The sequence below is a fragment of the Papio anubis genome, chromosome 2, assembly GCF_008728515.1.
Source record: "Papio anubis isolate 15944 chromosome 2, Panubis1.0, whole genome shotgun sequence".
Classification (NCBI taxonomy): domain Eukaryota; kingdom Metazoa; phylum Chordata; class Mammalia; order Primates; family Cercopithecidae; genus Papio; species Papio anubis.
Window position 1 is genome coordinate 32,532,988 of NC_044977.1, and position 21,993 is coordinate 32,554,980.

The 21,993-nt window shown below is 40.3% G+C and overlaps 1 protein-coding gene and 1 long non-coding RNA gene across 2 annotated transcripts in view; one reads left to right on the top strand and one right to left on the bottom strand.

Annotated features, from left to right (window-relative positions):
* Window positions 1-3,401: 3,401 nt before the first annotated feature.
* The window catches only part of LOC101003331 (cell surface glycoprotein CD200 receptor 2), a 66,449-nt gene continuing 47,857 nt past the window's right edge, over window positions 3,402-21,993 (bottom strand). Inside the window, exon 5 of the mRNA XM_031663020.1 lies at window positions 3,402-3,499. Coding sequence (XP_031518880.1) covers window positions 3,468-3,499 — 32 coding nt within the window. The 3' untranslated portion in view covers window positions 3,402-3,467. The remainder of the gene's footprint in view (window positions 3,500-21,993) is intronic.
* LOC110742518 lies at window positions 6,491-9,497 on the top strand. The gene is made up of 2 exons (XR_002520271.2): window positions 6,491-6,826; window positions 9,157-9,497. It is a non-coding gene; the product is annotated as an uncharacterized LOC110742518 (long non-coding RNA).

Here is a 21,993-nt window from a genome sequence, read left to right on the forward strand (position 1 = left end):
CTTCCAGCAGTATCTCCAGTGTCGACATGGTCTTCTCCATAATCCCGGCCAATGCCAACAGGCCCTCTTCCATGGCCCTAGCTGCCACCAAGCAGCCATCTTACACATCTTACACATCCGGCTTCAGGTGACTCTGACTTCCAAGCTCTGGTACACACTATCTCCTTTCTTTGTCCCTTCAGTCCTGTGGGTGGTAGTGGCTTCCTGCTCTTACTCATCTTTAAGCTGCTAATCTTTAAGAAGCCCTATTTGACTTCTTAGCTCTTCCAGTCTTTTTGTACCTAGTGCCCTGTGTTAAATTATTTCTATTGGACACCTGGCATGAACTGAGCTTTCCTATCTGGATCCTGATTTATATTACATCTTATTTGGCTTGTTCATTGCTTGACATAAACTACTTTTCAAATTGACTTAAACCTTAAGAAATAATTACAAATTCCTTATCTTGTGTACTGGTAGATTTTGTAGTCTATCCCCTTTTACAGGGTACTCATGGCCTCAGTGGGTAAGAAGAGAGTAAAGACAGCAAGCTGGTGTGGTCATATATGTGTGGATACATACATATATAACTACATGGTTATACATGTCTTTACTATCTCCGTACCCGCTGAGGTCATGAGCACCCTCTAAAAGCCGTGGCTGCTCCCTGTCTGGGAGATTCTAAAATCTGACTCTTCCATGTTATACTTGGAACATTCTTTCTTATTTTATCTCTGACTCACTCCACCCCAATGGCTCTATACCCTGACTCACCCTTTCTGTCAAGCGCCTTAAGATAAATAACATATTTAGATAGTCTATCATCTCACCCCAAGATTTTTCCTCCCCAATTTCTCCCTTGGATCTACTCACCTTCAGCCATAAAGCAAATGATGTACTATTCTACAGTTCACCAGTAGTCTCTTGGAACCAAAAACAGCCTGGACCTAAAAGCATCTGGCCTTCTACCCCTGCAAAGAAAGATCCAAACAGTATGTATGTGTGTATATGTGTGCACATGTACTACAGGATGAATTTAAAATTTCCTTCTTCTCATGGGTGCAGGACAGGATGGATGCTTTAGAGAATCAACAAATTTATTATTTCAACCAATATATATTTAGCTTTTGCTTTGGGCTTATTCCTCTTCTATATGCCAGGGATACAGCAAGTGAACAAAGCAGATAAATCTCTGCCCTCTGACCTCCTAGAGCTGATTCTGACTCTCCAGAATGGCAAAGAGAGCCATTAGGTCCTGTTATTAAGGTTATTAAGGTCATGTTTCCATAAGAGATGGGGTCAAAGTTTTGGTTTCAAAAGGAATACCCTTTCTCCTTATAAGATTAGATAGTGTTGTCCACCCGAAAAATGACTGCTCGTTCTAGCAAGGTGTGGCTTGCTTCGTGGGAAAATCAGCAAGAAAATAAACCAGAATGCTAAATGATAAGTAGACCAAAATAAAGTGAAGTCAACACTTCTACTTTCTCTCATTGGCTGTAATTCAAACCCTCCTCATCTACGGTCAGCAATTTGGGGGCTCAGAACATGATACTGCAAAGTATGGTGCCTTGGCATGCTAAGTACTTTGAACTGAAGGAGATTGGGAGGACCTCAGAAGCAAGGTCTCTATGACCTTCCCCCGCCCTCCTGTCTTCCACTTCTCTTTCTTCCCTGAAGGGAGTCAGGGAAACCAGAATTCCTCTTCCCCAAGGCAGATCATAAAAACTAGACTCCACTCGCCCAAAGCAAGCTATGAAAACTAGAAAGGTCATGCTGTCTCTCTCTTCACCCTGCATGACCCTCACTCCAGAGGGTCCTGCCCCAGGGAAAGGAATGCTACAGAGAGAGGCCAGAAAGAATCTGAGCAGACAGCCCTTGCTAGGTTTTCCCCTCAGTCTATTATCATTAGATCATACCTTTTTGCCTAGGCATGTTTCTACACAGCTGTCCTTTCTTCATCAAACTTAAGTGTAAAAATGGACACTTTTCCCTGGGTCTTTGGGTCTTCGTTTCTGAAAGTTACCATGTGACATAAGATTTTGTATTATGCTTTCTGCTTCTTAAACTGTCTTTTGCTATAAGAATGTTGGTTGTGACCCTTATGATGGGTAAGGAAAGGCATCACACCTTTCTGCCCTGATGCAGTACCTGAGTTACAGTCTTCATCAGCATTCGGTCCAGGACTGAGGCACCTAAAGTGTGAAGGATGTGTGAAGGGAAAATAAATCTAGGGACACCAAATTCACTAAGCCAAAGTGAAAAGTCAAGCTAGGAATTGCTTTGGGCAAGCTTGCCTCTCATTCTATTTCTAAAAAAGATAGCTACTAAGAAAAAAAAAAAAAAACAACTGCATACTTCCTTCACAATTTGTCCACAAGGCAATTCCTTGCAGACAAAGTACAGACAGGCTCAAAGTTATCCCTCTGCTCACCGAGATAAATGCACATCGAATTGCTTCCTTTGGAAATACTAATCAGAAACTCAAAATAATGCAATCCTTTTTCTCTTGTCAATTTATGACCTGGAAGTCCCCTCCGTGCTTCGAGTTGTCCCACCTTGCTGAAATGAACCAATGTATATCTTACATATATTGATTGATGTCCTCTGTCTCCCTAAAAATGTATAAAACCAAGCTGTGCCCCGACCACCTTGGGCACATGCCGTCAGCACCTCCCGAGACTGTGTCATAGGCGAGTCCTTAACCTTGGCAAAATAAACTTCCTAAATTGACTGAGATCTGTCTCTGATATTTGGGGTTTACAGATGCAAAAAGGGACTGAGTGATAGGCAGGAGGATGACAGAATCTGTTTCTTACTGAGAAAGAGTGGAATTATCAGAGAAAATAATGAGAGAGAGAAGGAGTGGGAGGGAAAAAGAGAGGGAGAAAAAGAAAGAGACACAGAAAAAGAGAGAAGAGAGATAGTGTCTTCATGGGACTCCCTCCTTTTGAAAGCTTGAATATATTACTCCCTCCACAGCTACACTCGAAGATGTCATGCATCCGTGTGAAGAGACCACCAAACAGGCTTTGTGTGAGCAGTAAAGCTCTTTAATCACATGGGTGCAGGCGGACTGAGTCTGAAAAGAGAGTCAGCAAAGGGTGATGGGATTATCATTAGTTCTTATAGGTTTGGGATAGGTGGTGGAGTTAGGAGCAATTTTTTGCAGGCAGGAGGTATATCTTCTTACAAAGTACATTCTCAAGGGTGGGGAGAATATTACAAAGGACCTTCTTAAGGGCAGGGGAATAATATTACAAAGTACTTTCTTAAGGGTGGGAAGGGTGTATTGTCACAAAGTCAATTGATTAGTTAGGGTGGGGCAGGAACAAATCACAATGGTGAAATGTCATCAGTTAAGGCTATTTTCACTTCTTTTGTGAATCTTCAGTTGCTTCAGGCCATCCGGAGGTGTACGTGCAGGTCACAGGGATACGATGGCTTAGCTTGGGCTCAGAGGCCTGACAGAGGATATATTCTTTAAAATTCTAGTTAGCATCAACATTCCAGGATCTAAGATCTACAGCAGAATGGAAAAAATCTCAAGTTCATTAACTGGATTATGTCTCATTTGATAAGGTTCAACATTTCTTAAGGAAGAACACTGTGTTTTTATTAGTTCTCATAAAGAAATAAAAAGTACGTTCTAATTTTCAAAAGTAGTTATGAATTTTATGCATCATATGTCTCAAGAAAGGTCTAAGTTCAACCAACTTGGTTGAACTGGTTTCTATAATCAGGATAAAAATTCCTTCTAAAAGTAAAAAAATAACTGCTATATTAAACTGAAGTGAGATCTTTGAAATATTTTAATACTTACTTTGCCTTTATGATCTGGCTTAATCTTCACATCTACCCTATGAGGTAAACAGTATTTTAAATTTTGCATTTATAGGTGTGGAGACCGAGCTTTGGAAAAGCTGAATAACCTGCTCAAAGCCACTTGGCCAGTGGTGATGGAGCTGGGATCTGAACTCTGGCAAGTTGATAGCTAGCTATTTATTCCACTATCCTATATTGCCTCAGACACACTAGAGGATGTTAAAGTGGCAAAAGACAGTAAGAGTCTCGAACTGTGCTTGCTTTAATCTTCTCTATGAAATTTAAAACAAAAATGCTTTTGTTTCTTTTTCTCTAATGAACACATACTGCTTCAGTTTATAAAATGTGTGCTTGTGATACACATATCAATCCACTTTCATCAACTGAATGGATATTCAGAGCAGAAAAAAATTTCTAAACAATGACAAAAAACATTTTGAGCAAATAATTGTAAAGCTAAGCGTAACTCAAGATACTGTTTCCCAAAACAGATTGCTATGGGTTGAATGTGCCCCTTGAATTCATATGTTGGGAACTTAACCTCCAACGCAACAGTGTTAAGAGGTGAGATCTTTAAGAGGTAACTGGGTCGTGCAGGCTCTGCTCTGCCCTGATGTGGGGATTAACGTGGTTAGGATGAATTCAGTCCCCTTCCACCATCCCCGAACTTGTGCTCTCTTGCCGTCTGCTTTCCTCCATGGGATGATGCAACACGAAGGCCCTTGCCAGATGTAGGCCCCAAGACCTTGGACTTCCCAGCCTCCAGAACTATGAGAAATACATCTTTATTCTTTATTTTATTTTTATTTTATTTTTTTGAGACAGAGTCTCACTCTTTCACCCCGGCTGGAGTGTGGTGGTGCTAGCTCGGCTCACTGCAAGCTCCGCCTCCCTGGTTCATGCCATTCTCCTGCCTCAGCCTCCCAAGTAGCTGGGACTACAGGCGCCCGCCACCACGTCCAGCTAATTTTTTGTATTTTTAGTAGAGACGGGATTTCACCGTGTTAGCCAGGATGGTCTGGGTCTCCTGACCTCATGATCCGCCAGCCTCGGCCTCCCAAAGTGCTGGGATTACAGGCATGAGCCATCGCGCCCAGCCTAAATCTTTATTATTTATAAATTACCCAGTCTCAGGTATTCTGTTACAGTGGCACGAAGTGAACCATGACACAGACAGACAACTTCATATTTAATTAGAGCAGCACACATCCCAACCATATACAAAAACAGCTGTGTGCATGTTTTCCAAGAGCAGAATCACCATCTTCATGGTTTTATCATCATCACTGAGACACTTAAGAGCAAAGTAGAATATATTATCCAGGTTTCAGAGGAGAGGCAGGAATGTTAGCCAATACTTCCATGTGAAATTTTTGTTTAGCTTACTTAACAGGATTTTCAACCTGCATGGTAAATAAACTTTTTGGATATTGGGCTGTTTACATTTTTCCTCTACAAGTTTGAAAGATGATTTCCTCCAGTGAAATGGATGTGAAAATAATGGATGAAAGAAGTTTTAAGTGCTCCAGCACTTAATGTAAAGGCACCATAAGATTGTACCCCACACACATTCTGTCCAGGAATAAGCTTATCAGGTGCCAGCCTCAAGGCAACTAGTCTGAAAGGACACTGAAGAGCTTTCCATTCTAAAGACTCTCGTTTTCCACCTTCCTTATCTTTAAGTGAGGAGACAAGTAGCAACAAAACTATGTATATCACTTCCTACAGAATTCTTGCTCCCTTATCCACATAGCTTCATCCAGTTTCAAAAAGGAAATACAACGGACTTTATCACCCTCACTCAATGGCCCCACTGCAGCAAATCTTTGTGGTCTACAGCATAATTTTCCAGATTATTGGAACAGATCCATTTTCCAGATATTTGTGAACACAGCTGCTGACTGCCTTATCAGTGAGAACAAGCAACAGGCAGCATAACCCGAGTTTTTTTTGTTGTTGTTGTTAAAAATAGGAGCATAGCCAGCTAGCACTCTGGGGTTGGGATGGTGAATGAAAGGATATAGAAACCACAAAGAAAAGGGGAGAGAGAAAGAATGTCAAAACTCTGCTATAGGGGGCTGGCTTTTATACAAAATATTTTTTAATGCCTTTGACCTGACAGCTACTGATCGAGTTTATGAGTTCAACTGCTTCCATCTGTGTTGCATCTACAATGAAGATCAGTCCTATCCTAAATTCCCAAACTCCTCCAGCAAAGTGTCATATTCCACAGGTTAGGAGATTTATAGCACTGGTTCACTAACGTTGTATGTAGAAATTGGGAACGGTGGTTCTCAACCTGACTTATGTAATGGAATCCCTTAAAAGCTTTAAAAACTGCTGAAGCCTGGACCCTCACCTCCAGCATTTTGGATTTAATTAAGCTAGATACAGTCTTGACCTCAGAATTTTGAAACTCTCCCCAACTTTCTTGGTCCTAGACAACAGTGTGAGACCCAATGCTCTCAAACCTGCTTCTTGAAACCGCCTGTGCAAAATTATGACTAAGACAGTGAAAGAGATCTAACTTAATCAATTCCATCCTGCTTCTAACCTCCAAGCTGTCCTTGTTCATTCCTGGGTGTAGGCTGAACTAACTTTGGAATAAATTTAGTTTATAGTTTATAGTTTAAAACAAAAACAATAACAATCCTTTCCCAAAGCAGACCTCCTCCTTGCCTGGGGATTAGATTGCCTTTGTAGGACTAACGATAGCCACAAGATTAGAAATTATGATTTAGGAGTCATGCCACTGGAGGCTACAAGATTCTGACCCTCCCTAAACTGCCCCTAAGATCAGGGCTTGAGATGTTTTGCAGACCCTGCACTTGATGGATCAGCTGGCACCACCCAGAACAATAAACTGGATCACCTGATCATGTGGCCCCACCCAGCAAATGACTCAGCACAAGAAGACAGCTGCGACTCCTTATGATTTCATCCCTGACCAATCAGCACTCCTGGCTCACTGGCTTCCCCCCACCCACCAAATTGTCCTTAGAAACTCTGCTCCCTGATTGCTTGGGTAATGTGATTTGAGTAATAGTAAGACTCCTGGTCTCCCACACAGCTGGCTCTGCATGAATTACTCTTTCTCTTTTGCAATTCCCCTGTCTTGAAACGGCTCTGTCTAGTCAGCTGGCAAGGTGAACCCCTTGGGCAGTTACATTCTGAGGCCGAGACTCTCTACCTGAAAATCAGGATTCTTTGGGACACAGTAAGGATTACACAGGTTGTCAGTGAATATGGTCTTGGCCATCTGGGGGTCTCCTGTGGCTCTACAAGTCACTTCTTTAAATGAAGACTGGGGCTTTAAGACAGAAGTTTCCTCTAGCATACCCACAATGCTGCACTTTCTTTTTGTTTTTTTATTTTGAGATGGAGTCTTGCTCTGTCGCCCAGGCTGGAGTGCAGTGGTGCCATCTCGCTCACTGCAAGCTCCGCCTTCCGTGTTCACACCATTCTCCTCCCTCAGCCTCCCGAGTTATGTGGTACTATAGGTGCCCGCCATCGTGCTCGGCTAATTTTTATATTTTTGGTGGAGACAGGATTTCACTGTGTTAGCCAGGATGGTCTTGAGCTCCCGACCTCGTGATCCACCTGCCTTGGCCTCTCAAAGTGCTGGGATTACAGGCAGGAGCCACTGCGCCCGGCCTGCACTTTCTAGCAATATAAAACCTCACAGATTTGAGTCAAAGCTACCAGGACTAATCAAAGCCCACCCATCCTTCTATCAATAGGTAGACACAGTAGGCCGAGGATGACTTCTTGGCCTGCTGTTTTCTTCTTGGACCTGATATTGAGTCAAGATGAATTTAAACCCATAATCAAATAATGAGAGTTCATCCTCTGCCCCATAATTCCTGTTGACCTGGAAAGTATATCACCTCCTTCCTAATTGCCATGCAAATAACATGCATCTGATGCTCAGAGGAGTGAGGGCAAGACCAGGATTTCAAATCTCAGAATTTGAGGTACATCTGATTCAAATTTAAAGCATTGCTGAAATTACGCATTTAGCAAAAAACATGCTATCTTCTCCCTGCAGTCCCCCTGAGAATATGTGCATAATAAAGGTATCATCCATTTTACATGCAAAGCCTTTGTGGGGTTTTCCAGTGTCTCATATCTAATCACAGTTAAGCCAACAAAGGGATTACAGCTTTATCGGGAATTTATTTTGCAAGACTGCCACATGGTTCTGCAAGATATGGTATCCTGTTTTTCCCACTATGCAGAGTCCAAAGATCCCATTAAATAAAGTTGAACTCTTCAGTTATGCAGAAATATAAACAGTCTGCTCAGTGTGGCTTGGTATTATATTTTCATTTAGGAAAAAAATAAATTTCTAATACTAAACAGTGTTGACCCCTGTAACTCAGAAGTTAGAATATAATAAAAGGAAATTCTAAAATTTCACCAGAAGAAAAGGCACTACATAGTCACATACACACATGCACATGTTTTGCCATTTAATGTACCATAGCCATAGAATCTACTTGCTAATCAATGATGCCTGAAGCTTTTCAGTGGATAAACTAGCGAGGGCGTTCTATACCCCTTTGTAGTATGAAACAAACGCAGCAGAAATCTTTATAGCATCAAATCTAAACTATTTTCTTAATACATAATTAATTCAGTCCAATCTGAACATTTGGTATTGTGTGGGATTGGTAACAGAGTGGCTGGAGAAAAATACAAATAGGGTGTCACATCTCCACTGTGTAGGTTTCCATAGGCTAAAGATCTAATGCTGCCATGGTCCTCAGCAGGCCAAACCAGTGGAATAGATTGTCCAGGCCCAGGTATGATTAGATTCAATCAACCTTTTTAACTAAAACAAGATTATTCTATTTCCATGTAATACTGTGAACTTAAATCCCAAGGAGGAAACCTATTATATACCTTCAGACCTCTATACACTCTCTTTCTACTAACAGTCATAGAAATTCAAGCCACATCTCCTCAGGTGCATTTCCTTTGATGAAATGATGAATGATATGGTAGGAGATGGTGGCAATGGCAGAAGATTGTGGAATTGTTTCTTTTGAAAGGACATTGATAACCCCATTCTACATTGGATTTTTGTTCACTCACATAGTTGCCTCTGGCTGTTACCTCCACATAAAGGGAGATATTGCATTTTCCAAAATGGCTGCAACAATATCTCCATCTTTCCTGCTCTTATTATGTGATCTCACCACTCCTCTATCTTGAAGGGAGTCTAATTCTCCTCAGTTTGAATCTGGGAAAAGTATGTGGCTACTCCTACTAGTGGAATACAGCAGAAGTGATGCTGTGTGACTTCAGAGACTGGGTCATAATAGATAATGTAGTTTTTGCCTTGTTTGCTAGAATGTTTACACTTGGAGTCCAGAGCTGCTGTGTAAGAAGTTCAACTACCCTGATGTCACCATGATGTTAGGAAGCCAAACTCCATGGAAAGGCCATTAAGTGGGTGCTGCACTTGACAGCCCAGTGTCATTCCCAGCAAACAGTCAACACCAACAGCCAGCCTTGTGGGAGAGTTGTCTTGAATGTCTAGACCAGTCTAATCTTCAGAGGACAGCAGCCCCGTGACATCTGACTCCAACCGCTTGAGAGATCTCATGCCAGAAACACCCAGCCAAGCTCTTCCCAAATTCCCGGCCCCAAAGAATTATTAGCAAAATAAAATGGTTGTTTTAAGTCACTAAGTTTTAGGGTAATTTGTTATGAAGTAATAGCAGCCAAAACAGAACTATTTCGTAGTCACTTTTATTTCCTATTGTTAGGGGGGGGGGGGGGGTCCTTTTTCTTAGAGCTCTCAAGATGGTGGCAGGCCGCTTCCAAGATGGTGGCAGGCCGCTTCCAAGATGGTGGCAGGCCACTTCCAAGATGGCGGCAAGCCTCTTGTTCTTTGACCTGGGGTTCTTGGCCTCACAGATTCCAAGGAATGGAATCTTGGGCCATGCGAAGAGTGTTATAGCTTTGTTAGAAGCCATGGGTCACAGAAGAGAACCGTGGAACCCAGCGACTAGTGTTCAGCTCGATTAGGATGAACCCAGGCACTCAGCTGTGCAGGAACAATGGCAAGCCTTTAGCCTGATCAGGAGAGGCAGTGGGGGCCTAGCTGGATCAGAAGAAGCACAGTGGACATCCTGCTGGATCTGGAGGGGTGGAAGTCAGCGGTGGGTCTGCGATGGCGGCAAACAGCAGTGGTGGACGGCAAGCAAAAGCTCAGCTCAAGCCATAACACACACAGACCAGAAGAGTGTGCAGTTGCAAGATTTAATACAGTGAAAACAGTCCTCCCATAAAATGGGAGGGGACCCAAAGCGTGTTGCCCCTGCTGGCACGAATGCCTGGATTTATATCCCAATTATTGTCCCTCCCCCTGTGCTCTCAGGCAATAGATGATTGGCTATTTCTTACCTCCTGTTTTAGCTTAATTCGCAGTTTAGTGAGCTCTCTTTACTACCTGATTGGCTGGGTGTGAGCTAAATTGTAAGTCCCATGTTTAAAGGTGGATGCTGTCACCTTCCCAGCTAGGCTTAGGGATTCTTAGTTGGCCTAGGAAATCCAGCTAGTCCTGTCTCTCATTATTCAGGCTGTTTCCAAATTTAGGAAAATCAGAAGTTTCTGGTCACCCTCAGGGAAGGAGCATCTTTTCTAAGATACTTGACTGCTAAACTTTCCAACATTGGTGTTCCTAGAATCTGCTAACAGCCAATGGCCCTGATAAGCAGCCATATTATTAGGGAATTAGTCATAGAAAATTACATTTACCAACACTCTTCGAAGAGAAATTGCTCTGTATATTTGGGAAAACACACTTTGATCAACTACATAGCAGGGATGCAATGAAAGTAGGGCAGAATGAGATATTCAAGTCCATTTTCAAGTAGTAACAGTCACTAAACTTCCTTCTAAGAGGAGGAGGGAGTCATATATATTGTAGATCTTTTTGCTTTGTTGAGCACCTAGCTAAGTAGGGATTGCAAATTTAGGAGGAGAACTGAATTACTTAGCAAAATAGAGGAAACTGGACCGTGCTTGGAAAAAGCAAAAAGGAGAACACCCCATTTGCTTAGTGGCCATAATGAGAACTTTGGGAAACAGAGATATTTAACAATATTTTGAAAGAGTTTGCTGTGGAGCATATAAGAAAAATGGAATCCCCTCTTATCCTTACCAGAGTTTCAGTAAATAATGTATTGTTCAATAATTCTCCTGTTGCTAGTGGTTTAGGGAAATGCAAAGGTATTGAAGTTAGCAAGGGGATGAGAAAAAGACTATATTCAGGAGCCATCAGAAAGCTAGGATAATCCTGTACTGGTAAAGATGTAGCAGGGACAAAACATTTAAAAAAAAAAAAAAGGGTGAGTCTGAGTATAGTAGTCTGAGTATAGTGACTCATGCCTGTAATTCCAGCACTTCGGGAGGCCTAGGCAAGAGGATCACCTGAGGCCAGGAGTTCAAGACCAGCCTGAGCAGTATAAAGAGACCTCATCTCTACAAAAATAAAATTAGCCTGGCACACACCTGTAGTACTATTGGGGAGGCTGAAGCAGGAAGGTTGCTTGAGCCCAAGAGTTCAAGGCATAGTAAGTGAGCTATGATGATACCACTGCACTTCAGTCTAGGTGACAGTGTGAGATCTTGTCTCTAAAAAACATACAAGTTTTTAAAAATTAAAAAGAGAATGAAAACTACAAAAATAATAATTTACCTTATGGTATCACCCAGTTATGGAAGGTATTTTTTAAAAGAAGAATTTTATGCACACCGTTCTCTGAAGATTGGAAGAGAGAACAGGTACACACACAGGAATTCTTACGCATTGATCAGTACTTTTTTTCTCCAGGTGCTAATGATTATTTGGTTTGAAGGATAAAGAGATTTGTGGAGAAAGTTGGAGTACAGATAAATAGAAAAAGTCATATACCAGAGTCCCATAAAAATGGCTCAATGTTTCAACCAACTGCTACCAGTGAGTCGTCATCTCTTGCTCTTTTTTAACCTTTTCAAAATCTTCCACTCATCTGTCCCATTTTAAGGGAATGAGTTCCAATGTGAGTCTACCCCGATGGAAAAACCTGCACTAAATTGTCACACACTGAGTCTATTTTATGTGTTTCAGCTCCCAGGGTCCTGTGCATTTGTAGCCTATGCAAACCTCTAACTCCATAAAGTTGGGTGTAAGGGAAGTATCTCATTTCTTTACTTCCTTCAAATTTAATCCAAATGTGAGTGTGAAAAAATGCTGAATATACCATTGTGAAGAGATTTTTTTTTTTCTTGAGCTCTCCTTAGCTGTCTTTTTAGAAGCAGAGCCTCCCAAAAGAATTCAATGATTATAAATCCCCTCCTTGAGAGTTAACCAGGGAAGATTGACTCCTATGGCTAGAGAGGAGAAGTTGGCACCAGAATAATAATTTCTCTAAACAAACATGGCCAGAAAACTATCTTTATCTCCCATCCATTCTCTTAAGGGCCAGTTTACCTTTCCTAAAAGTCTTTTGCTTTCCTGTAAATACCCTTTCTCCCACTCCCCTTCCCCTACAAAAGATTGTACATAAGTCCTCAATTTTAACCACTTCCTTGAGTCACATTTTGCTACAAACTTCTGTGTACATTCATGCATAAAATTTGTCTTTTGTCAGTTTTTGTCAGTTTCATTGGGAGGGCACCAAATACTAAACCTATGAAGGTACAGGAAAAAGTTTTCCTGCCCTGCAAGCCTCCTGCCTTCTGAAGTGTAGAAAAATTCAACCTCTCATTACTGGGGTTGGTGGAGAGGAGTCTTCTCTTTAGGCTCCACCTATAATGTGGGAGACTCAGGCTCCAACTAGAATGTAGGAAATAGAGGGAGAACTGAAGGAAGGCCATCAGTTCACCCTGATGATGATGCATGCTCATTGTCCAGGTTTCGTTGTTCCAGGATACTGCAGAGTCTAGCGTCTATAGAATCCCCTGCTGTCTGTGGGCAGAGCCCTGTGCTAGCGTCCAGCCGCCTTAGCTGCAGCTTTCTTAAGTCCTGTCTCCTTCCTGGGTCTCTTCATGGTGCAGGGAGCACATGCCCCTACTCTCCATGCAGATTTCCATTCACTCCAGTCTTAGGGAGTCGCCCTTCTCAAAAGACACTTATTTCTCCCCCATCTTCCTGGTACAATCTACTCAAAGGGCTCAGTTATTGGGAACAAAAGACCCAGAAAGATCCATGGTTTATAGTAATTTTTGCTTCCTATGCCCACCACATAAACCTCTCTTGAGGCAAGGGAAAGGCTCAGAGGGCAAAGCTACCTTCCTGGGAGAAGGAGAGGAAAACACAAGGCAAAAAGAAAAGAGTGATGTCTCAACAAAACACTCAAACACATATTTAACAAATTATTCCAGAAGCAGCAACTACTGCTAAAAGTAGCCCTATTTGAACTCAACGGAATGGACCCTTTAAAGTGAATCCTCTAGTTCCTGTGGGTCAAACCACAGCCTCTCCACAGAAAGGTGACACCCCATTAGAACACAATCCACTTGAGACAAATCTTGAGTTTAGGCATGTTATTCTTGGAGACATAGTTCTCGTCCTATAGCAATGCTTGTGGGGCTTTCATTCCCCCTCAACAGAAAATTCCAAACTGACATGGTCACCTTGAAGGTAACAGCACCCACAACAATCTTAGAATCTCTGATCACAATGTCCTTGCTTCTTTCTAAGGCGGGATTAACCGACCTTCCCTCTTGAGTTCAGTTTCCCTGCCCACCACAGTCTCCGCCCCATAAAAGATGAGACCTGCCTGCCAGGACATGGGCTTAAATGACCTCTGAGAGGTAAACACTGAGAAGACATTTTCCTGCCCCAGACCCTACCCTCCAGGAGCATGTCAGCAATGATTCTGACGTTAGTGAGCCAAAGGCAGCCCTGTCCTACCTGGCTCCTGCCAGAAGCAGCTGCCTTTGAAAATAGCAGAAAGAGCTTTCCCTGTTAGGAGGAAGCAACAGAACCCCTGGCAACAAGCAGACCTCATACTTCTCTCAAGTCACTTGTTTACAGACGGGCCCAGAGTAGGGAAAATGAGGTCAAGGAGCTGCTTCTGTTTCCCTCTTTACTGGGCCTAGGTGACCTGTGAGATGACCGTCAGAACCAGATACCTTTATCTACTGCCTCGGTGCCTGCGAGACTTGTGATATCAGCGGGGTTCTGCCAAAACCCCTTGTTGTCCTCCTGAGGATAACAAGTGAGAAGTCTTTTAAAATGATACAGATTTTCATGTGCAAACTAAGAGATATAGTCTGGAAAAGTGCAAGCTATATAGTTTTCTTAAGGCACTTTCCTGAATTCACTTTGATCAAATAACCAGCAGCCCAAGTCTTTACTCTCTGTATTTATACTTCTTTTAGCATCCGCACTTTATAAATGAGGTAAACTGAGGCTCAGAGGGATTAAGTGACTCATTTCAGGTCCCACAGCTAGTAAATTATACAGAATCCCAAGGATTCCAAGCTAACTGTTTACTTATTTGTGGTCTTTTCAGATGTGTATTTCACCAAAGCATTTTCAGGTTTATTTGTTAGTTTAAGATGGACGATTTAAGACTGAAACTTTCTAACATTAAGAGAGTCTGAATCCCTGTTAGAAAAACCACACATATATTTATGAAATTCTAAACAAATTATGTGTCTCTGGGAGAAACCAGTAGATCACAATTGGCAAAGGAAATCTAAACCAGTCTCTCTTAATTATGTTACCAAGAGTTGCTTTCTGTGTATAAGTCATTAGTTCAATTTAAGCATTAGTGTGTGCAATGGGTGTGTTTGTGTGTGTGTGTGTATTAGAGGCATCCGTGGGACAGACAAATAAGCTTTAATATAGAGCAGGGTAAAGCCAAAGAATAAGTACATTGTATACAACGGAACAACTAGAGCGTTCTGTAGCTTTGAAAAACATTGTGGCCAAACAAAATGTTCTGCCAGGAGCAACATGGGCTAGGTCTCTATCATCCCAATATGAATGGGTCATATTTTCAGGTTTTGTTGGCGTTTGAGGCGCAGCCTAACACACTATGTTCTTGTGTAGCTGAGTTGCCTAACAAAACCAACAGTTCCATTTGAAGATCAAGAAAGAAAAAGTTAATTTTCATTCCCTTTCACAGAACTGTACCTTTTTCAGAGAAATTCTTAGTTCTCAACAAGTGCCTCCAAAGAGAATAAAAAGAAACGTGTTTCCTTTGAGAAGCTAAAGCATTTTTAAAGCATGTTTTCAACTGGATGAAGGTTTCATTACAACCATGTAATAGTAACTACTGTTAATTGAATGTGCAGGTACAATACAGATGTCATCTAATTTAACCACCAAGAAAGGCTCATGACAAAGGCAGCATTTGTCATCTTTTCAGATTCAGAACTGGGGTTTAAGTATTTTAAGTAATTTGATCAAAAAGAACCTGTGGAAAGTGATGGAGCTTTCCTACCACAAAGCCTTAGCCACTATGCTATATTGCCTCTCAATTTTACACTAGGGAAAGGCTAAGTTATCCACACAGGATAGATGGTAGTTAGCACTAGATGACCAAGAACCAAGCTGTGAGGAATAGTCCTTGTAAATTAGAGGACAACTTTAATTTTTATCTTTGCTTTGAAGGGAACTCACCCCAACAAGCACACTCCAGTTTTTAGCTGGTTACATTTGTTTTAAAATATACTAATATTTAAATGCCATGTTAAAAACACAATTCCTCTCATCTTCTGAAACAAGAGAAAAAAGTCACATAAAATTATATCCAAATTATTCATATGTAAAAACTTCTCTTGAGCTGATTACATGATTATTTTGTCCTAAAGGAAAATTACATGGAAGTTCAAATGTATCTAAAATGGAGACCTCTATGGAAGCTTCCCTACAAGTACCAGTGACATTGATAATTTTAAATCACAGTAGTCTTCATACAAATTCCATTGTAATGTTCTTGAAAAGTAAAAATGATAGCACCAAAAATTATAAAATAGTGATTAGTTTTGTGTACTTGGCATTGCTAATGCTAAAGTCAAGATACAAAAACAATTACAGATAGGAGAAGTTACTTGCAATGCATACACAGATAAAAAAATTATAGCCTGAATATATAAAGAACATTCATAAATCAAAAGAAACATAAATATGAACAATGACAAATGATAGCACAAGAAAAAAAATGGCTTATGAACAAATGAGAAGCCACTCAACCTGACTAATAATCAAAGATATGTATTTTAAAATCATGAGATGCTCTTTCAGTTCTTCAGAGTAGCAAAAGATAAAAAGCCTAACAATACCAAGTATTGGAGATGATATTAAAAAATAAAACCATTAAAGTGTAGGCCAGGCGCTATGGCTCATGTCTGTAATCCCAGTGCTTTCGGAGGCCAAAGCAGGAGGATTGCTTGAGACCAGGAGTGTGAGACCAGACTGGGTAACATGGCAAGATTCTGTCTCTACAAAATAAAATAAAATTAAAGTGTAAATTGACACAGCCAGTTAGGAGAACTAGGTGTTACGACATTTTACATCTCACTATGTACATGTCAAGAGTTTTTTGTTGTTATTGTTTTGTTTTGTCTTTGTTTTTGTTTTTGTTTTGAGAAGGAGGTTCATTCTTGTTGCCCAGGCCGGAGTGCAGTGGCTTGATCTTGGCTCACTGCAACCTCCGCCTCCCAGGTTCAAGCCTCCCAAGTAGTTGGGATTACAGGCATGCACCACCAAACCCAGCTACTTTTGTATTTTCAGTAGAGACAGGGTTTCACCATGTTGGTCAGGCTGGGCTCAAACTCCTGACCTCAGGTGATCCACCTGCCTCAGCCTTCCAAAGTGCTGGGATTACAGGCATGAGACACTGTGTCCAGCCTCAAGAGTTTTTTACAGGGATAATCCTTGAAATAAAATTGTTAGGAAAGAAAATTCAATTTTAGTAAATATAGCTATATTTACAAGAAAAACTCTTGACATATACATAATAAGACATGTAGGATTAGCAGCATTATATGTCACAGAAAAAGTGGAGAATATCCATCAATGGTAGAATATCTAAATAAATAGTGATATATTCAAACAATGGAATATTATTTAGCAATGAAAATGAAAGAAGTACAGCTACACACAGTAACATGGATTAATACTTTGGACATGATGAGAAGCAAAAACTATAAATTTCAGGAGAATGAATAAATATGAAACCATTTATATAAAATTGAAAATATGAAAATTTAAAAATATATTTTATAAGTATACAAACATATGTGGAAGCTATAGAGAATTTCAAGACAATGACACATCTTGAGTTCAGGACCATGGTTATCTCTAGAAGGGAGAAAGGAGATGAAATCAGGGAGGGGCACGTGGAGGGTTTTAACTGGGTTTGTCCACTTTTGTTTCTTAAGCTGAGAAGTGGATGAGGTATTTCTCTTTTACTGTTTACATCCTTTTTTAAAAACAACTCTATGGGGAAAAAAATCTAATTTGTTCAAAAAATGGGCAAAAGATTTAAACAGATATTTCTTAAAAGAAGACAAACAAATGGCAAACAGGCATATGAAAATGTGCTCAACAGGCCGGGCACCGTGGCTCACGCCTGAAATCAAAGCACTTTGAAAGGCCGAGGCAAGTGGATGACTTGAGGTCAGGAGTTTGAGACCAGTCTGGCAAACAGGGTGGAACCCCGTCTCTACTAAAAATACAAAATTAGCCAGGTGTGGTGGTGCATGCCTGCAGTCCCAGCTACTCAGGAAGCTGAGGCAGGGGAATCACTTGAGGCGGGGAGGCAGAGGTTGCAATGAGCTGAGATCCTGCCACTGCACTCCAGCCTGGGCAACAGAACGAGACTCTGGCTCAAAAAAAAAAAAAAAAAAAAGCAAAGAAAAAAGTGCTCAACATCATTGATCATCAGATAAAAGAAAATCAAAACTAAAACTTTAATGAAATATCATCTCACCCAGTTAAAATGGCTTATTTATTTATTTATTTATTTATTTATTTATTGAGATGGAGTCTCGCTTTGTCGCCCAGGCTGGACTGCAGTGGCGTGATCTTGGCTCCCTGCAAGCTCCACTCCCAGGTTCACGCCATTCTCTCCTGCCTCAGCCTCCCGAGTAGCTGGGACTACAGGCGCCCGCCACCAAGCCCGGCTCATTTTTTACATTTTTAGTAGAGACAGGGTTTCACCCTGTTAGCCAGGATGGTCTCGTGACCTAATCTCATGATCCGCCCGCCTCGGCCTTCCAAAGTGCTGGGATTATAAAATGGCTTATATTCAAAAGAGAAGAAATTACATTTTATAAATTTTTAAAGTACCCCCAGAGACCGACACCCTCTCTCCAAGTGTGCAAAGTGAAGGACTGCTTGTCAGTTTTGGAACGCATCTGTTCCTTTTGACCATGGCTATGACTGAGCTCACAAGAACTTCCATTTCAGATAGAAGAATGAAGACAATTCCCAAGCCCATTCTGGAAGAATGAGAAACTCTCCCAAAGTTTTACCCTGAACTCCTTTTTCAACAATACTCAGGAACCCACTAGTGTGGATTCCATGCTCTGCCCTCAGCGTGGGAACTGGTGTGAAAAGAAGAACTAACTTTTAAAGGCAGAGATGGATTTGGGTTTGAATTCCAGCCTTGCCACTTTCTAGCTTCAGCTTCTTCATCTATAATATGGAACTAATAAGACAAACCTACTTCACTGGGTTTTTATGAGGATGGAGTTATTTCCTATAAAATGCCTGGTATACGGAAACACCCATAAACGATGTTGTCATGATTCATACAAGTCAGCAGTCTAGTAAAGTAGTCTATTCTTATTCTCTTTCTTGCTTTTTTTCTCTAAGATGTCTGCCATTTTCAAATTTGCCCTGTAACTAAATATTTTCTTTCAAATTCCCTTTCCCGAGGTTTATGGTGACATGCATCCTAATTCACTGTTAGATAGTCAATTTTCTAGTTATTTTTAAACGTAGAAAAAAAGAAAAAATATTAGAATGTTCTACTAACTCACGGTTCTTACTTCCTTAAAAGCACTGGTGGAGGTCATTAAGACCATTACCTCAGAGTGCTCAGACATTACTAAAACAAATTACTCTGGGTCAGTATAAGGAGAGCCTTAACACTCATTCCAGTAGAGGAGGTTAGGAGGCCCCCTGAGAAGAAGTGAAAGAATGGACCTCTTGTTGGCTCACACATGACAATATTTAGAAATGGTTTGTTTTTCTAATATGACCAGATGGCTCCCAGCCACATATAAAAACACTCCAAACTACACTGATTTGCTTGACAAGTGTCCTACAGCATGCAGTTAACCTAGACTGAAGGGTATGTGTCTCTCTGGGGGTAAACCTTATTCAAAGTTTGTATTGTCTGCTGATGAGAGCTCTTCCTTGAGAGTATTAAAATACCAGTGTTAGAAGGAAAAGCACTTAGTTGAGCCAGAAGTTGTATTTTCACTCCACTACTTCCTGGTGAGGGGGCGTGAGTAAACTGTTTTAGTTTCTAGGTCTCCATTTCTTCATTTGTGAAGCAGAGATTATAACACTGTAACTCACAGAGTTCTGATAAGATTTAAGGGAATATTATGAAAGACTCTGGAATGGAGCCAGATGCCTAGTAAGCACTCAACAGATATTAGGTAAAGTGTCAGCTGCCAGTAGGTCAACTTGGACATGTGTCTTCAAATTTTATATCCAAATTTCAAGATGGAACATAATGGAATAGAAAAAAGTTTTAGACTTGCTGCCAAGGAAAAAACTAAATTGAACTTGCTTCTGGCTGGGTGGCTCTGAACAAATTTCTCACCTTTTCTGAGTCTTATTTTTTTTAAATTTTTGTAGGTACATAGTAACTGTATATATTATGGGATACATGAGATGTTTTGATACAATCTTGCAATGTGACATGAGTCTTATTTTCCTAATGTACAAAATGGGGCATCATAGTATCTTCTCTGTCTACTTTCTAGGGCTGTTGAAGGGAACAAAGTTTATCTTTGTGTGTCCCCAGCCTTCACACTCTGCATGCCTTCTGTCTCTAAAAGTAATTACCATTGTTAAGCATGTATTCGTGTTTTCTCAAATTACTAACTTCTCAATGGAATCGATAGTCTTTTAAAATTTCGGTGGAAGAATTCTAGCTGGGCTTTGGAATTCCAGTCTCCTCTCAGGGAGCACTTTATATGTAAAGGCAAACAACAACTCCACAACAGAACACTAGTAACAGTAATGATTAGGATAATTATTTATCTCTGGAGAAATGCCACCATCTTCTGTGACCTTATGCTTGCAAGTTCAATCAAACGAAATAATTCCATCATAGTTTAAATCCCAGAACTGCCTTTACTCAGAATCTGAGTAATAGTTTCTGAATACTCTAGAAAGCAAATGGTATAGCCACTTGGCTGCCTTGTTGGGTAAATCAAAAGATAAGGCCTGGAATAGCCTGAGTTCTTGAAGGGTTCAGACTCAGTGAGTTGGATGGTATTCTAGCACATGGCGTGTGCATGGAAATTTACATAATGTGGCTTGGAGGAAAATAATTCTTAGATTTTAGTTTGGCTGAATGGGAAATATTCAACTTTATAGTCTTATCTCCCTTTAAAAAACAAACAAAAACTTTCTTTAATGTTTACATTATACATGAACACAATCTTACTAAAAAAAAAATTCTGTGAATAAACTTTATGTCTCCTTAATCACTACTCCCCTTCTTAAAGGTGACTACTATTACCAGTTCATTGTACATCCTTTCAGAACCCTTTTCTCTGAATTTCTTAGCACATGTATGTGCTATAGAAATACATAGTTTCATGAGTGTGTATTTGTACATAAATAATACAAATTATTCTATGACTAGCTTTTTACTCTATAATGTGTATTAAGAGGGAATTCCATGTCAGATTGCAGATAGCCACCTCATTCTTTTTAACTGTTGTATAGTACTCTGTAGCATGAATGTGTTACTTTTTTTTTTTTTTTTTAAGACAGGGTCTCCCTCTGTCACCCAGGCTGGAGTGCAGTGGCACGACCTCAGCTCACTGCAACCTCCACCTCCTGAGTTCAAGCAATTGTCCTGCCTCAGCCTCCCAAATAGCTGGGATTACATGCACCATGCCACCACAGCCTGGCTAAGTTTTGTATTTTTAGTAGCATGTATACATATGAAAAAAGTAATTACTGATCTTAGGATATACACATTAAAAGCTATAACCCTGACAAATTACCTTTCCACATGCCTGTCCCAGTTTATATCCTCATCAGCAGTGCATCATGGAACCCATTTCCCTGTACTTTCACCAAGATTTGATAGCAAATATTCCGTTTTTGCTTAATGAGAAGAAAATGTTATCTTATTGTGGCTTTTATTTGTATTTATTAGATTAGTAGAAATATTATTACCTTTTCACGAGTGTATTTCTTATGTGTATTTTTCTTCAATAAACTACCTGTCAATATATACATAAGTCTTCTCTGGACTTCATTCTTTGAATCTATTTGCACTTTCCTGCATAGATGCCACATTTGCTTAATTAATCTAGCTTTTTAATATGCTTTAATATTTGGGGGAAGGGAACTTTTTTCCATTTGTATAGACCATTTTACTTGCAAATTACGTACACAAGAAAATATCTAATCTCACATTACACTTGTCACCAAATGATAGATACTATTCTCCATTTCTTAGAAATGATGAAATAAAACCACAAAATGTACAAAGTCAGATCTAAAACCCGTACCTTTGGGTCCAGACTTTTCTTCTAAAGTTCTGCAGTTACACACAAATGCCACAGAAACATAGGATCTTAGAGGGGAAGTAACTTAGGTAAGAATTATCTAATCTAAACTCCTCCTTCTACAGATGAGTAAATTAAGGTGTGGGAAAGCTAAGTACTTAAAACCTAGTACTAGAACACAGAGCTTTGGTTTTTTGGTCGGTTAGGTTTCTATAATGGCAGTATTTCATAAACAAATTATAGTGGGTTTTTTTTCCCTATCACTGTCCTGAAAGAGGAAAAATCTAGAACCATTGTCAGATCTTCAGTTTTTTTCAGTTTTTAAATTACGAAATAAAGGGAAATAAATGGTTAAAGTTGAGACTGGGCACGTACGAGTTCAAACTCAGGAGTCTTTTATATGTTTATACCAACTCTGGGGGAGAGACAGGGAGAATAAAAGCATTCTCAGTTGTAATAATGAATATATTC